Source organism: Bombus affinis, chromosome 17 (genome assembly GCF_024516045.1).
Source record: "Bombus affinis isolate iyBomAffi1 chromosome 17, iyBomAffi1.2, whole genome shotgun sequence".
NCBI classification, from domain to species: domain Eukaryota; kingdom Metazoa; phylum Arthropoda; class Insecta; order Hymenoptera; family Apidae; genus Bombus; species Bombus affinis.
In genome coordinates, this window is record NC_066360.1 from 6804388 (window position 1) to 6821718 (window position 17331).

General features: G+C 35.7%; 1 protein-coding gene across 4 annotated transcripts in view; it reads left to right on the forward strand.

The window, feature by feature from the left end:
- Positions 1-11737, forward strand: part of LOC126926271 (putative fatty acyl-CoA reductase CG5065) — an 89395-nt gene extending 77658 nt beyond the window's left edge. The window contains exons 1-8 of one of the 4 annotated variants that reach the window (XM_050742534.1): positions 7553-7718; positions 9254-9525; positions 9629-9945; positions 10045-10292; positions 10531-10714; positions 10989-11174; positions 11268-11522; positions 11596-11737. In XM_050742534.1, coding sequence (XP_050598491.1) covers positions 9280-9525; positions 9629-9945; positions 10045-10292; positions 10531-10714; positions 10989-11174; positions 11268-11522; positions 11596-11674 — 1515 coding nt within the window. In that variant the 5' untranslated portion in view covers positions 7553-7718; positions 9254-9279 and the 3' untranslated portion in view covers positions 11675-11737. Of the gene's footprint in view, positions 1-7552; positions 7719-9253; positions 9526-9628; positions 9946-10044; positions 10293-10530; positions 10715-10988; positions 11175-11267; positions 11523-11595 lie in introns of those variants that run through there. The other 3 variants (XM_050742535.1, XM_050742537.1, XM_050742536.1) reach the window with 3 other exon arrangements.
- The last annotated feature ends 5594 nt before the right edge of the window (positions 11738-17331 follow it).

Here is a 17331-nt window from a genome sequence, read left to right on the forward strand (position 1 = left end):
AGGGTATGCAGTAAGGATGCGTAGACATTTGGATACCATCTTGCCCTCGGTACGTGGCCTGGTCTCTGTGACATTGGCTTCAGTGTTCAGTTATGGGGTAACACTGTTAGCGTGCAGATCTGGACCAGCTCAAATTGTATTCATACTTGTAACTACACTTCTCTATTAAATATATATTTTTCTACCTTACAATTTATTCACGCATCTCTCTCTTTATACATCGAAAACCTCAACGACAATTTATGGTATGATTTGTATCATCCATTATACATGAATGATTTATCTCCATAGCAAAAGAAATATCTTTCTTAGTGTCGTAAGACCATGCTTTTTGTCGTTTATTATCTTTAGCAGCGAGAAATATTTTTTCTCTGGTGTATTGATTCAATTTTCTTCACATTTCAATACAAAACACCATTTATAATTTCTCGTTTAGATTCATGATCAGAAAATCACTCCCACTTTGTGCTGACTTGTACAGGAAACTCTAACATCATTTTCCAAGAGAATAGACACGTGTGGTTGATAGTTGTTTTCGCAAAGTTGGTCCCTATGCTCAGGAGAGTACGACGCAAGCAGAAAAATTTGACCTTTTGATCTTGAATTTCAAGGCTAAGGTCGATTTTTCGGCAACCCTTTTGTATTTCGGCCAGATAGGGACGTAAAGCATCCTACGTGATGTGTTTTAAGAAAAATTATTCATTCAACATTAAATATGTTGTTTACAGAAAAATCGTAACGAAAATAGTAATCGTATTATGTTACAGTAAATGTTTAATATAATTTCTGTTTTCTTATAAACGAAGTACTCAGTAAGCACGATACATGCACCACACTGTATACACTAGACACACTACACACCAAAATCACTCGCGTTGGAACTAAATAAGAAAGATTTAAAAAATAACAAAGAATACAAGAATAAAAAAGAGTTGCAGTGTTCAAAGAATTCAAAACTAAAAGGCCTCGAATTACATATTACTTCTAAAGCTACAGACTCTACATATGTAGAGAAAAATGATGATATTATGGAAACAACACAATCCGACGGAGAGCAAAACATACCAATACACCAGGAAGAAAGCTGGACGGTGGCAACCTCCAGCAAAAAACGGAAGGTAACCCCGCTTGCAAGCGCGAGGAAAATTGATACATATGAAAAAAAACAATGGCTACAAGATATCAAACTGCACAATCCATTCAGCGCACTGCCAGAAGAGGCAGCAACGGACCCAACGGAAAGTCCGACAAACCGTACACCCAAACCACCACCAATATACGTAGACGCAAAAATAATTGACCCCCTCATCGAACTGCTAAACAACATCGCAGGGAAAGACAACTACATCATCAGACAGATAAAAATAGACCAGGTTAAAGTACAAACCAACACCCCAGAAACATTCAGAAAAATAACAAGATCACTAAAGGAAAAAAATGCAGCATATCACACTTTTCAGCTCAAAACAGACAAAAGCTACAAAGCAGTAATCAGGGGACTACACCCAAAAACAAATACTGGAAAAATAAGTGAAGAACTGGCAAAAATTGGACACCAAGTAAGATCAATAAATAACATAAACAAATACGATACCAAACAACCACTACCGCTATTCCTAGTTGAACTAGAACCTAAAAACAACAATAAGGAAATATACGATATAGAAAAATTACTAAACACAATAGTAAAAGTGGAGCCACCCAGGTATAAAAAAGAAATCGCACAATGCATAAGATGCCAACAATACGGACACACCAAAAATTATTGTAATAGAACCCCGGCATGCGTTAAATGCGCAAAAAATCATCTCACGACACACTGCCCATCCACGGGAAAAATTGAGGAGGTTAAATGCTACAACTGTAACGGAAACCACCCAGCCAGCTATAAAGGATGTGAAGTAAGAAAACAATTACAACGTAAACTGTTCCCGCCCCTACGAAGCAGAACAATCACTAACACACAAGCCCAACAGGACAGCACAAATCATGAAATAATTCCAAGTACAGAGCAAGCAACAAACACCAAACCTATCAGCACCAACACCATTGGTGGTCTAAGCTATGCTCAAATAACCAGCCAATCAACACATACACACAACCAATACCACAGCAATAGTAACAATGACACTGCAGAAATCAAAGAACTACTCAAACAATCCATAAAGAACACCGAAATGCTAACCAGAATGATAAGCGAACAAAATGCAGTACTAAAACAGCAAACTCAACAAATCACAGTCATGCTACAACTAATTACAAACGTGCTAAGCAAAAAATAAAAACGGACACTCTAAAAATAGCAGCCTGGAACTCAAATGGTCTGCAACAACGGGCCCTCGAAATTAAAACATTCATATACAATAACAATATAGACATACTACTTGTCTCAGAAACACACTTCACTACAAAAAGCTATTTGAAAATACCATACTCCACCATATATGATACCAAACATCCCTCAGGAAAAGCTCATGGAGGGACAGCAGTGATAGTCAGAAACGATATCAAACATTATCTACACAGCCAAGTTAACAAAGAATATTTACAAGCAACCACTGTTACAGTTCAAACTAGCAGCAACTACTTCCAGTTGTCAGCAGTATATGTGCCTCCGCGACACAAAATAACAACACAAATGTGGGAAGAATACTTCCAGGACCTAGGGGACAAGTACATCGCAGCGGGAGACTACAACTCAAAGCACACGCTTTGGGGGTCAAGAAACATTACACCTCGAGGTATAACACTGGAAAAATACATTAGAAATAATAACCTCAATATATTATCCACAGGAACACCGACACATTGGCCGACTGACCTGAACAAAAAACCAGATCTTCTGGACTTTGCAGTTACAAGGGGACTAAACACAAATAAACTAAAAATAACACCCAACCTTGAGCTCAGCTCCGATCATACACCCATAATAATTGAATACAGAAACAAACCAATTCACTATAGCAAACCAGAAACACTATGCAATAAAACCACCAAATGGCAAACTTTCAAAGAAATAATAGAAAGCAAAATAAACTGCAACATCCCGTTAAAAACTCTTGAACACATAGAACAGGCAGTAGCAACATTGACAGCAACTATTCAGGAAGCAGCAAGGACAACCACTACTCCCGAACCAACCAGCAGACAAACAATAACAATCCCGCAAGAAATACTCGACAAAATCAAAGAAAAAAGAAAAGCAAAAGCAAAATGGCAAAAATACAGAACCCGAGAAAACAAAAAACACTTAAACAAACTTGCAAAGGAAATAAAAAACAAAATAAAGGAGCACAACGATAACGAATTCGCAAAGTTCATAGGGACACTCTCCACACACGAGAACACCAACTACTCACTGTGGAAAGCCACGAAAAAAATAAGGAAGCCAATAATACCCGTCCCGGCAATCAGAAAAGCAGATAACACATGGGCAAGAAGTAACGAAGAACAAGCCGAAGAATTCTCCAACCACCTCTGCAACACATTCACACCACACATTATCAACAACAGCAACCTCAAAAGTCATACGGAGGAGGATCCACAAACCACTACTACCACAGCCGACGAGGAATACACCATACCTAAAACATCGGCACAAGAAATTAGAAACATAATTGATAAAACAAAAAACAACAAAGCGCCAGGGATCGACCTAATCAATGGTAAAATCTTGAAAAAACCTTCCGCCAAAAGCAATAAGACTAATTACAATAATATTCAATGCAATTCTAAGAATTCAATACTTCCCCAAACCATGGAAATTAGCACAAATCAAAATGTTACATAAACCAGGCAAAGACCCGCACCAAACTGCATCTTACAGACCAATATCATTGCTCCCAGTATTTTCCAAAATACTGGAAAAGATAATATACGACCGCATAAAACCAATAATAGAGACAAAAAAACTAATACCGGATCACCAATTTGGTTTCAGAAACAAACACTCCACGATAGAGCAAATGCACAGGCTTATAAACGAAATAATAGTAGCACTAGAAAACAAGGAATACTGCACAGCCCTCTTTATAGACATAGAGAAAGCATTCGATAAAATTAACCATGGAAGTCTACTACAAACAATTAGGAAACAATTCCCGGAGCAAATACACCACTTAATAAAATCCTACCTAAGCAGCAGAACCTTCGTAATAAAAATCAAGGACACACATTCTCAAGTTAAAGACATCAAGGCCGGGGTACCACAAGGAAGCGTCCTAGGCCCAATACTATACACATTATACACGGCGAACATACCAACAACTACCAACAGCACAGTATTGACATTCGCGGACGACACAGCTATACTAGTCAGGCATACTAACCCAGAAACGGCAGTCAAAATACCACAAGAACATATCGTAAAAATAGAAAATTGGCTATAAGAAAAACAATTAAAAGCAAACCCCAATAAATGCAACCATATTACATTCACGCTACGGAAAAAGATACCACCAAACATCCTATTGAACGGTACGCATATAATGCAAACAAAGCATGTCAAATACCTAGGACTCCACTTAGATCAAAAACTTACCTGGAAACTACACATCAAATCAATAGTAGAAAAAATACAGAAAACAAGGAGACAAATGTATTGGCTAACAAGCCGAAAATCCAAACTAAGCACAGAAAATAAAGTAAAAATATATAAAACGATCAGAAAACCAATCTGGACGTACGGAATACCACTATGGGGGACGGCAGCAATGAGCCATATAAACAAAATAGAGGTAATACAGGCTAAAATCCTCAGAACAATAGTAAACGGACCTTGGTACGTCAGAAACGAAGATATACGAAGGGACCTGGGAATGCCAACGGTCAAGGAAGAAATCAGCAGATACTCCGAGAAATACAAATCAAGAATAGCAACACACATAAACCGGCTAGCTGCGGAAACATACAAAATCACAAATATGGACAGAAGACTAAAATGGAAGCACCCAGCAGACCTTATAAAGGACATAACCTAACAAACACGAGGATGGTACCCCGCTGGGGGTAGCCACCAACATGCTAATGTAACCGCTAAAAAATTCCACCAAATGTCCAAATTGGACAAATAGTGAATTTAAATAAAAAAAAAAAAAAAAAAAAAAAACATATTACTTCATAAAACAATACCTTCAGTCATCCTTCGAGTATAAGCTTAAACAATCTTTTCCGTAGTTTCCTTTGGTTCTTTTATTTTTTATTTCATGTGTATGTATGCGATATTGTAATATGTATATCAGTATCTCAAGAATACTTGATGCATATGTGATTTTTCTGTGGATACCCGCGGATGGGACGATCGCGGTGCGTGTATCAAATTTGTCTAAACATTCATATTATTTATTATTTACTAATACTACTATTATGAAATTTTATTTATTTACATTATATTATTTATTATTTTTATATTATTAATTATATATTACTTATTTTATTATTTCATTTATATTATTAAATACCATTATTTATTAATTACTTATGAAAACAAAGAATTAAAGTAAACAGTAATGCTCTCTACTTTACAATTCCATGAGGCGGTTTTCGATATGCTGTTATGGATCTTAATAAGGGGGCAAGTATAATGTTTAATTTATGATTTTTTGTACAACACGTCGCGCAGGATACTTTATGACTTCGAATGTCATGATCTTGTTCTCTGCGCCTTGTGGAGATAAGCTAGCACCTATGTATCGTTCGATTTGAATACACTGTGCATCCCGCTGCTTAGGCTGATCTATTTTCCTTTGTGTAAGGAGGTTAGTACGCGCACAGGAATATTTCAACGGATCCTTAATTGCCAAACACTCAAGGATAAAATCGGAAACGTAATATTTTTATTCCTGATTTTCATTTTATTCTTACTTCAAGAATCACCAATTAAATTTTTTCACATTTGTAGTCGAACACCTTGTATATATAATGCTATGATTTGTAATCAAATCAGCAACAATATGAATGTATAAAAATCAAATGCTTATTAGTTTGAATAAACACTCTCAAAAAAAAGCATTGAAGGCTATTGTCGACTGATCTAGTAAAGTGCTCTGAGCGTTGATCATTGGCGATGGTAATATTAGCGTAATAGATATATATATAATATATGAATATACATGACTAACGTAATCTCTTCAAACAATTGCTTATTTACCGTAGTATTTTTTCCCTATATGTTAAAATTTGTTTAACAAGTATTTGTCTATTTTTAATTTGTTGAAGTGGTCACCACTTCTAAGAAAACTCTACATCTGATCTTTGTAGTTTTCTCGAACACTGAAGCCATCGACAGCGTATAAACAATAGATTGGGACAAAGGCAGACCATAAACAGTAGACAGGCGGCGATGGCTTCGGAGCTTTCAGTTATAGGGTAACAACTGCTAGCGGATCAGGACCAGCTCAAATTATATTTCTACTTGTACTTACACTTTTGTATTAAAATATATTTCGTACTTTATAATTTATCCACGCGTTCCTCTGTTCATACATCTAATAACCTCAACATAATTGTTTTCATGATTGACTTTTAAGGATTGAACTTAGGGGGTAGATTCACTTTATAAACTTGAGTTAGCGTGTCTACAAGAGAATACATGTTTAATATTTTGCGCTGTTCTTCAAACCTGAAATGTTTTAACAAAATCGGTATCTGACTGTTCGCGGCCTTTTTTTGTTAGTGAAGTTTGCTTCTAATTTTATTATGGTCTGAAACTCTCGTGGCGTTGAATCAAATCAAATGGCTTTATCAAATTGACGAGTGTTTTATTTGAAATATTTTTCCATTTTTTTAAGAAAGCCTTCTTTAAATGATTTTCCCATATATTTTCAATAATATTTATATTGTGGAGCTGTTTATAAGCGTTTCTAAACACGATACAAGATTAACGCTCTTAGATTAGCATTATTGTATTGCATAGCATTGTATATCGTGTATCACTGGGCTTTGGATAGTTACCTTGCATCAGGATGAACTTGTCTTTAAGCCTTTTTTTTTTTAGGCTTTGATGCAGATTATTTTTTTTATATTTATGTATATTTCACTCTAACTCTGAAGCGCTAACTCGACAAATATGTATTACACATATATTTCTACCATTAGCCAGATATTTATTAATATTTTCATAATGGAAACAGACATAGAATACTTTTTTTTTTTAATTATTCTGAGGATTTGTAAGAATATGTATATATTTTCCATTTGCGAAAAATTTTGTAATAAACGATGTTATAATTTTATTAAGGTTATGTACTATATGAATAGTTTTTACACTAGCTCTGCGTTATTGTTTTTCAATTCCACCAGATTAAATCATCCGTAATTATCAGAAATAGAATTTGTAATGCAAATATTTTTCCCTTCATCCTGACCAATAAGAAGTTGTATGTAATGCAAATGTCATTAAAATGCAAGCTGTAAAGGCAGTCAGTGGCAAAAGATCAATTCTTGTCGACCTTTTACGATCAAAAACCACTCAAGGCTTCAAGGCAAGTGCCATAACCACTTCTTGTTTGATTTTTGAGATAAATATATTAATCATATGATTCATGCATAGCATTATCTAGTTGTTGTAGTAGGGCGATGTTATTATAAGTATGAGTATTTAGAGGAGCGACGCATAGAATATCGTTAGAGTATTGTGACGGGCGTATCTGTATGTACTATCGTGAAGTTGCATTTTTGTTCGATCTTTGGTAAACAATACACAGTGAAAATACTATCAGGTAATAGGCGATTCGTTGTTATTCTGTATTCAGTTGTGTCTTTCACTAACTGTCATTCATTATCACCAATATCATATGCACATCAAAGACTATCATCGGGTCATTAATCACTACAAAAGTTTAAATGAAGTTTTTGAGTTCTCAAATATTTATTTTGTATTTTACATTTTACACAGCAAAATGGTTTATTATAATGATAATTTAATAATTTACAACCAGTCAGTAGATGTAATCGGAACACTCGCCTTCGTGTCTCAGTTACACAAGACACTGGTTATTTTTTGGCAAATATTAAGTTTTGGATCGGTTTCTCATAAATTATTGTTAGGACTGTCTTCGACTTTTCGGGTTTATGAAAGAAGAAAATACGCTACGCGGTGACTACAACAACCGTACGAGATATTTTAGTCATTTTACATCTTAAATGGTAAAATCTCTTGTTTTTAGATTACATATAAAAGAAACCATGAAATGGTAATGGAATGATTATATATTTACGCAATTACATTAGTAAGTTGAAGTAAAATATCCTACATCGTGATAAAATACATTTCCCTTATTTTATTTATCACCTTTTTTAGGAATATATTTGTTAATTATTTCGATGCTGTCAAAATATCTCTTTGAAGAAGAACATCCTTTTGAATATTTGAACATCCCATTGAATATAAACATCCTTTCATAGAAATTCAAGAGCTTAAATGACTTTATGTTCAATGTTTTTACCAAATTGCTGCTAGTTAATTATAATAATTTTCTACACTTATATACTATATACATATACGTGTACGATATTTAACGTATTGAATCTCTATAACACAACTTATACAATAAAAGGCTTGATATTGTAAAGATCAAACAGAAAACAAGTTACAAAACTAAATAACGTAGAGATTAATGCACTATAATATCCGCAAAAAGGATAATATAAAATTATTGCACATTCCTGGAACTAAAGTAAGATGAAAATGGAGCACAAAAAGAGTGCGTTTTGTTTCTTACACGAACGATCGATGGGCAGCAGTTTATCTCGTCCAAGTCGTAAAGAAGAAGACTATGACGTTCGGAGACGTAAACCATTCTGTGCAACGTTCTCTAAAAAAAATCATCGATTATGGATTAAATCTCATTGTTCACTCATTGAAACCTATAAAGGCATATCGGAAGTATGAGTCCTTTTGAATCCATAAATTATGAATGAATAGGAGCACATATAAACAATGTTTACACATATTTAACATATGCACCGCAATCATCCCGTTCACGGATGACACAAGAAAACGCATTAAATATTCTTGATGTGCTACTAAATGAGGTCGAATACTATCTCTCAATCACCACACATATTTTCCGCACAAATTACCGATCACTGCATACTAAAATATTCACACGTATACAAATAAAACAAAAAATAAAGAAGCCAAAGGAAACTACAAAAAGATTGCATAAGCTTGAGATATTAACCATAATAAATTTTGTACATTATTTTAAAAATTTGTCTACTTCCTATTTGATAATTCAGTGGCAAATATTAGGGCTGACAGTGTGACGATCCAGAAACATGAATACAATCCATAAAAAAATGAGTAAAAATGGGATCAATAAAGAATTGAATAAGGTGAATACTCTCGAGGAATTCTACGCTGGTAATGGGATCCTTGTGACTGGAGGAACCGGATTCGTGGGAATCGGTCTACTGGAAAAACTGATACGCGTGTGTCCACGCGTCGCTGCTATTTTTGTACTAATTCGCCCAAAAACTAACGAAACGATAGAACAACGATTTAAGAAGATCATAGATGATCCCGTTCGTAAATGTTATTCATGTTTATTTCAATAATAAAGCCTGTCGGGAGCTAAATTGATTAACTTTCTTTTCTGGAATCGAGTTGGTATTTTTTTGTCTTCAGATTTACGATGGCGTCAAAGCAAAACACCCCTCAGCTTTGAGCAGAGTTTATCCCATGAAAGGTGACGTGAGTCTGCCGGATTTAGGTCTTTCGCGAGAAGATAGAAATCTGCTGTTAGAAAAAGTAAACATAGTGCTTCACGCCGCGGCCACTGTGAGATTCGACGAACCGTTGCACGTGGCTGTTAATGTGAATACGAATGGTACTGCTCGTGTCATCGAGCTTTGGAACGAACTAAGGCATCCAATTAGCTTCGTTCACGTCAGCACAGCCTTTAGTAACGCGAATCTACATGAGATCGGGGAAAAAGTTTATACGTAAGGATAAGTTATACGCAAACGTTGTTTCATGGTTTATGAATATTATATTTGTAATTATAGCGTGAAGAATATGTTCACATATTATTAACTTTGCAGCACGAGCTTGAAACCTTCGGAAGTAATAGATATGTGTAACAAATTCGACAAAACGTCGATCAACCAAATAGAAAAAAGAATTTTAAAAACTTATCCAAACACATACACATTCAGTAAGAATTTAGCAGAGCAGATTGTAGCAAGCAAGTGCAAAGATCAGCCATTTGCGATAGTACGGCCAAGCATAATTGGTGCCTCTTTGGAAGAACCATGTCCTGGTTGGATAGAGAATATTTCTGCATTAACAAGTATTTTTATAAATCTTTTTCAATGATAATTGTTCAATACTCGTCACATTTCGGAAAAGTGGAGTTAATCTGTTGGTTTGTGGGAAGCTAATATGAGAGGAATTCCACTAGATCATCACTATTATAGTCCAAGTTTGTTATTGTTCACAAATATGAGAATTCTTTCCAATCTATTTAGTGCTACATTTCTGATAATTGAATACCACAAATAACTTCTAAACCAATTTAATGTTACCAGGTGTCATGGTCCTAATCATGAGAGGAAGTGTAACAATAATACGGGGTAGGAAAGATGCAAGATTGGATGTAGTACCTGTCGATTTGGTAGTCGATACGATAATTTGTGCTGCATGGCATGTCACGCTACATCGTGAACGTGAAGTTAAAGTTTACAACTGCACGAGTAACGCATGCCCTCTTACGTAATATTTATTATGAATTTTTTTCAACTAATGTAATTCGATTGTTACAGTATTCCAAAAAATTCAGTTTATTTAACTAATTTAGACAATGTGCAAACAAATGTAGAAAACAAAAGCCTACTTTTGCTCCCAATATTTCAATTTCGAAAAGTAGTGATACAAAATAATATTTATTTCAATTCCATAATATTTCCCGAGATACTCACATGACAGTAAACTGTGCTTTAAGTATAATTGCAATAATTGTAATAATGTAAATTTTCCAATTGACAAGGTGGGGTCAGATGCAACAGCTCGTGTTGGAACATGGCAGAGAAATGCCACTGAACGATACGCTATGGTACCCGGGTTGTATAATGACAACTAATAAATATATTTTTAACGCTCTGAGTGTAATTCCGTATGTTTTGCCTGCGTACATCATAGATATCTTTTTAAGACTCCGAGGTAGTAAACCAATGTGAGTATTCTATCGAACCTCGAACAAAGAGGACAATCTTTCTGGGACAATCTTTGCGTTCATCTACAATAATAATTAAAAATGATATTTCAGACTGATGAAACTTCTAAAAGTTGGCAACAAGCTGTTCACATCAGTGACACATTTCACCATGAACGAATGGACTTTTCAAAGGGATAACTGTTCCGACTTGGCGAGGAAGGTGAAAATGTTGAGCGACAGCGATATGGTCAAACTAGATATCCGGGATATCGATTGGGAGAAGTATGTTACAATTTACGTGATGGGAATTAGGAAATTTATTTTAAAACAAAAGTTTAAGTCAACAGCCCGACAACGATTATTAAGGTGCGTATAGAAGTATCTTGAAGTATAAGAAAATAGGAACTAATATAAATACATATATTTTCGGTTATTTTAGGTTGTACTGGATACATCAGATCACCAAAATATTCGGTATAATAATTTTGCTATGGATAATATTATATTTAGTGTACTGACTATTTGAATGTTACTTTTTTCGCTTCGAACCAAGAACAATATAAATAGAATTTTATGAAGAAGAGATTCATCATTTCTTTCATTTTGTCTTCCTACTCGTTTCATTTCTAAATAAATTCATTTACGACATTGTTTGATAAGGATGTATGTATTTACATGCACACGATTTCTGATTTGTTATACATGACAACATCTTGATGCTTCTAGTACAATAGCATCTGCATACGCTCATACATCATCTTTAAGTGTGTGTTTAAACATCATTTCTACATAAAAATTCTACGATATGTGTTTATGTAATGCTAAAAGATAAAATAATTATATAGAGAAAAATAGTAATATTCACTACTAATAATGAATAGAACCTAGAAACAACAACAAAGACATATACGATATAGAAAAATTACTAAACACAATAGTAAAAGCGGAGCCACCTAGACATAAAAAAGATATCCCACAATGCATACGGTGCCAGCAATACGGCCACAAAAACAACTATTGCAATAGAACCCCGGCATGCGTTAAATGCGCAAAAAATCATCTTGAGGTCGATTCCTGGCGCTTTGTTGTTTTTTGTTTTATCAATTATGTTTCTAATTTCTTGTGCAGATGTTTTAGGTATGGTGTATTCCTTGTCGGTTGTGGTAATAGTGATTTGTGGATCCTCCTCCGTATGACTTTTGAGGTTGCTGTTGTTCATAATGTGTGGTGTAAATGTGTTGCAAAGGCGACTGGAGAATTCTTCAGCTTGTTCTTCGTTGCTTCTTGCCCATGTGTTATCTGCTTTTCTGATTGCTGGGACTGGTTTTGTTGGCTTCTTTATTTTTTTTTTTTTTTTTTTCATGGCTTTCCATAGGGAGTAGTTGGAGTTCTCATGTGCAGAGAGTGTCTCTATGAACTTTGCGAATTCGTTATTGTTGCGCTCTTTTATTTTGTTTTTTATTTCCTATGCAAGTTTGTTTAGGTGTTTTTTGTTTTCTCGAGTTCTACGTTTTTGCCATTTTGCTTTTGCTTTTCTTCTTTCTCTAATTTTGTCGAGTATTTCTTGCGGAATTGTTTTTGTTTGTCTGCTGGTTGATTCAGGTGTAGTGGTTGTCCTTGCTCATTCTTGGATAGTTCCTGTCAATGTTGCTACTGCCTGTTCTATGTGTTCGGGAATTTTCAATGGGACGTTGCTGTTTATTTTGCTTTCAATTATTTCTTTAAAAGTTGGCCATTTGAAGGTTTCATTGCATAGTGTTTCTGGTTTGCTATAAAGTATTGATTTGTTTCTGTATTCAATTATTATGGGTGTATGGTCGGAGCTAAGCTCAAGGTTAGGTGTTATTTTTAGTTTGTTTGTGTTTAGTCCCCTTGTAACTGCAAAATCAAGTAGGGTCAGGTTTTTTGTTCAGGTCTGTCGGCCAGTATGTCGGTCTACCTGTGGATAATATATTGAGGTTATTGTTTCTAATGTATTTTCCAGGGTTCTACTTCGAGGTCCTATGATCCCCATAGCGTGTGCTTTGAGTTGTAGTCTGCGATGTACTTGTCCCCTAATTGTTGGAAGTACTCTTCCCACATTTGTGATGTTTTTTTGTGTCGCGGAGCTACATATACTGCTGACAACTGAAAGTAGTTGCTGCTAGTTTGAACTGTAACGGTGGTTGCTTGTATATGTTCCTTATTAACTTTTTTTTAATTTATTTATTAGAATATTTACAATCAATTCTCGTTGAGAATTTTCAGTAACTTCATTTGGCGTGATACAATGACATGGCTTATAATAGTTTTTATATTGTTGGTTCTAGTAGAATCTAAGGATTTAATCTAGAGGGTATTTTCTTTTTAGTCTGCGGATCTGGTCTGTCGTGTCTAGTAGTTGGGTGACTAATGGGTTGTGGTGGTTGTTGACTCTTGTGTTATATCTGCTTCTGGACTTGTGTATTTCATCTTTGACTGAAGGTATCTTGAGGTCTCGGTGGATTGTTTCGTTGGTAACATACCAGGGTGCGTTTAATAGGGATCTTAGCGTTTTCGATTGGAAGCGTTGGAGTATTTCAATGTTGGAATTACTTGCTGTTCCTGTTGGATTCCGTAGGTCCAGACAGGTTTTATTACGGTCTTATAGAGCGTAATTTTGTTCTGCGTGCTTAGGTTGGAGCGACGGCCCATGAGCCAATAAAATTTTTTGAGTTTGTCCCTGAGTTGTTTAGATTTGTCTAGGATATGTTGTTTCCAGGTTAATCTCCTGTCCAGAGTCATGCCCAGGTATCTGACTGTGTCCTTGTTGGGAACTGTTATATTGTTAATGGAGACCTGTGAGCAAGTTTGTTTTCGCAGCGTGAAGGTTACATGTGTGGATTTCTTTTCATTAATTTTGAAGCCTCATTTGTAAAACCACTTTTCCTTATTAACTTGGCTGTGTAAGTGATGCTTCATATCGTTTCTTATTATCACTGCGGTCGCTCCGTGCGCTTTTCCGGGGGGGTGTTTGGTATCATATATGGCGTAGTATGGTATTTTCATGTAGCTTTTTGTAATGAAGTGTGTTTCTGAAACAAGTAGTATGTCAATATTGTTGTTATATAGGAATGTTTTAGTTTCAAGTGCCCGTTGTTGTAGGCCGTTTGAGTTCCAGGCTGCTATTTTCAACGTGTCCGTTTTTATTTTTTGCTTAGCACGGTTGTAAGCAGTTGTAGCATGACTGTGATTTGTTACGTTTGCTGTCTGAGTACTGAGTTCGCTTATCATTCTGGTTAGCATTTCGGTGTTCTTTATGGATTGTTTGAGCAGTTCTTTGATTTCTGCAGTGACATTGTTACTATTGCTGTGGTATTGGTTGTCTGTGTGTGTGTCGATTGGCTGGTTACTTGAGCGTAGCTTAGACTACCAATGGTGTTGGTGCTGATGGGTTTGGTGTTTGTTGCTTGCTCTGTATTTGGTATTATCTCGGATTTTGTGCTGTCCTGTTGCACTTGTATGTTAATTGTATGTCTTGTTTCGTAGCAGCGGAAACAGTTTACGTTGTAATTGTTTCCTGACTTCACACCCTTTATAGCTGACTGGGTGGTTTCTGTTACAGCTATAGCATCTAACTTCTTCTATTTTTCCTATGAATGAGCAGTGTATTGTTAAATTGTTTTTTGCACATTTAACACATGCCGGGCTTCTGTTACAATAATTTTTTGTGTGGCCGTATTGTTGGCTCCGTATGCATTGTGGTATATCTCGTTTGTAGCGTGGTGGTTCCACTGTTACTATTGTGTTTAAAATTTTTTTGATTTCATAAATTTCCTTGTTATTGGTACTGGGTTCAAGCTCTATTAAGAATAATGGTAGCGGTTCCTTCGTATCGTATCTTGTTATATTGTTTATTGATCTTGTTTGATAGCCAATTTTTGCTAGTTCATCGCTTAATTTTTTGTGCTGATTTTTGAATGCAAACCTCTTATTACTATTTTGTAGCTGGTTTCCGCTTTGAGCTGATACGTGTGGTATGTAGCTTTTTTTCCTTTAATGCTTTTATCACTTTCCTATAAATTTCTGGGGCATTTGTTTGAATTTTTGCTTGTTCTAATTTTGTTTGTTTTATTGTGTAGTTATCCTTCCCGACTATATTATTTAGTAGATTAATAGGCGGGTCTATTATTTGGGCCTCAACAAATATTGGTGGTGGTTTTGCAGTGTGAGTTGAATGAGTTGTTGTTTCACTTGTTGGGTCAGCGTCTATTTCTTCCGTTAGTGAGCTGAAGGAATTTCTTAATGGTAATTCTTGCAGCCATCGCTGCTTTTCTGCCTAGCTTTCCTGCGGCACTTGTGCCTGGAGTTATTTTACGTTTTTTGTTGGAAGTTACCGCCTTCCAGCTTTCATCCTGGTGGGTTAGTTCGTTGTTGATTTTATTTTCCTCATTATTTTGTGATGTTTCCATTTCTATTTCATTTATAGCTGAGCAGTCCTGATCTTCGTTTAGTGATTGTCTTAGATTTGTTGTATTTGTAGCTCTGTTTATGAAATATGTTTCACCTTTGCTTGTTATTTTTATTGGTGGTATTTGCTGTTGCATTTTCCACCATTTGGCGGTGGGCGTTGTCGTTAGTCACTTTATTTTCACCGATTGACGTACTTTCACTGTAGCACTGTTTCACACGTTCGTTTAGCTCGGCTGCTCGGGCAGAATTGGAAATCTTTGTTCGAGTCATAAACTGACGACTACTCCAAATCCCGAACAGCAGCTGTTACTTTTTACTAATCATCTCTCTAGTCAAATATTCAAAGAAACTTTAATTTGTGGCGGCATCGACCACAGAACTTTCCAACGGCTTCGCGGTACAAAGAGCTATGCCGTCAAAGCGCGATACCGACATGTCCAATGTACCATCGATATCTCTACGTTTCTTTCGCCGAATTCTCGAAGAACGCATACACGGCGACCGCCGCGGTACATCTAATAAACGCCCATGTAGTAGAGATATCGAAGGGCAACAAAGGAAAGAATCCGTGGTTTCGAACAAAAGAATCAGTCAGTCTATCTCAAGCTGCGAAGTACGGAAGGTCTCGTAATAAGCAAATCCGTTCACAAAACATTAATTGTTATATTTTCGTCTTTATTGTTAATCGTTGATCGTTGACTGAAATTGTTGCTTCTTTACTTGTTATTAAACTTTTTGTCAACAAATCAAGTGTAGTTTCTCGTATGCACTCATTCCAACCACCTCTATTCTCATAGTAGAAATAGAGGGATCAATCAGTTCGTGGCGTCGATTGTTTAATCGTAACGAGAATTGACGACTCTCGTTGACGCGTTATCTCGCGATCGCGTCTCTCGCGAACGGTTGATACAGCAGCTATGATGTATTTATAGAAACAGCAGATAAGCGATCATAGGTAAGATTCAATGCAGTATTATGCAAGGCAATGATTATTTATTCTATATTTAAGCTTACTTCATTCTTGTAATATATCGATGAATAACTTTATTGAAAAAAGTTATTGGAGACCGATATAGATTGATCATCTATGAATTCAATTGACATTAAGATCTTATTGACGAGCCGATCTCAAATTTGGATGGAAAGACACTGATAAGTATTTGATATATTTATAAACGTATATTATGAATGCCTATTCGGACGTTCAGTTCGTATTTCTATAACACATATCCAGCGATGTGGCCGATACTGTATCGATGCTACCGATATCTATCTACGAATTTCAATCTCCTATCGATAAATATCAAAGGCAAAGGTATCAGTTATCGATATTGATCCTTTTTTAATCGATACCAAACTAGTATTGAATTTAAAACATCACGAAAATATCGATACTCGTCTGATAGCGCACGTAAGTTTCGGTACGGATTCTTAAAGCTAAAATAAGATGAAACTCGGGAACAAAAAAATTGCGCTTTGTTTTTTACAGCAACGAAAGTAAGTCAGCAGTTTACCTCATACAAGTCGTAGATAAGATGATTATGGCATTCGAATACGTCCATCGATGGCATTCGAATAAACCATCCTGCCTGATGTTTTGTACGACAGATCATACATTAGACATTAAATCTGCTTACGCAAAACGATCCATAACAGCATATCGAAAACCGCCTCATTAAATTTTCAAGTACAAAGGATTAATCTTTCCTCTAATCGTCGCGTACGCAGGTATGCTAAGTGTGGT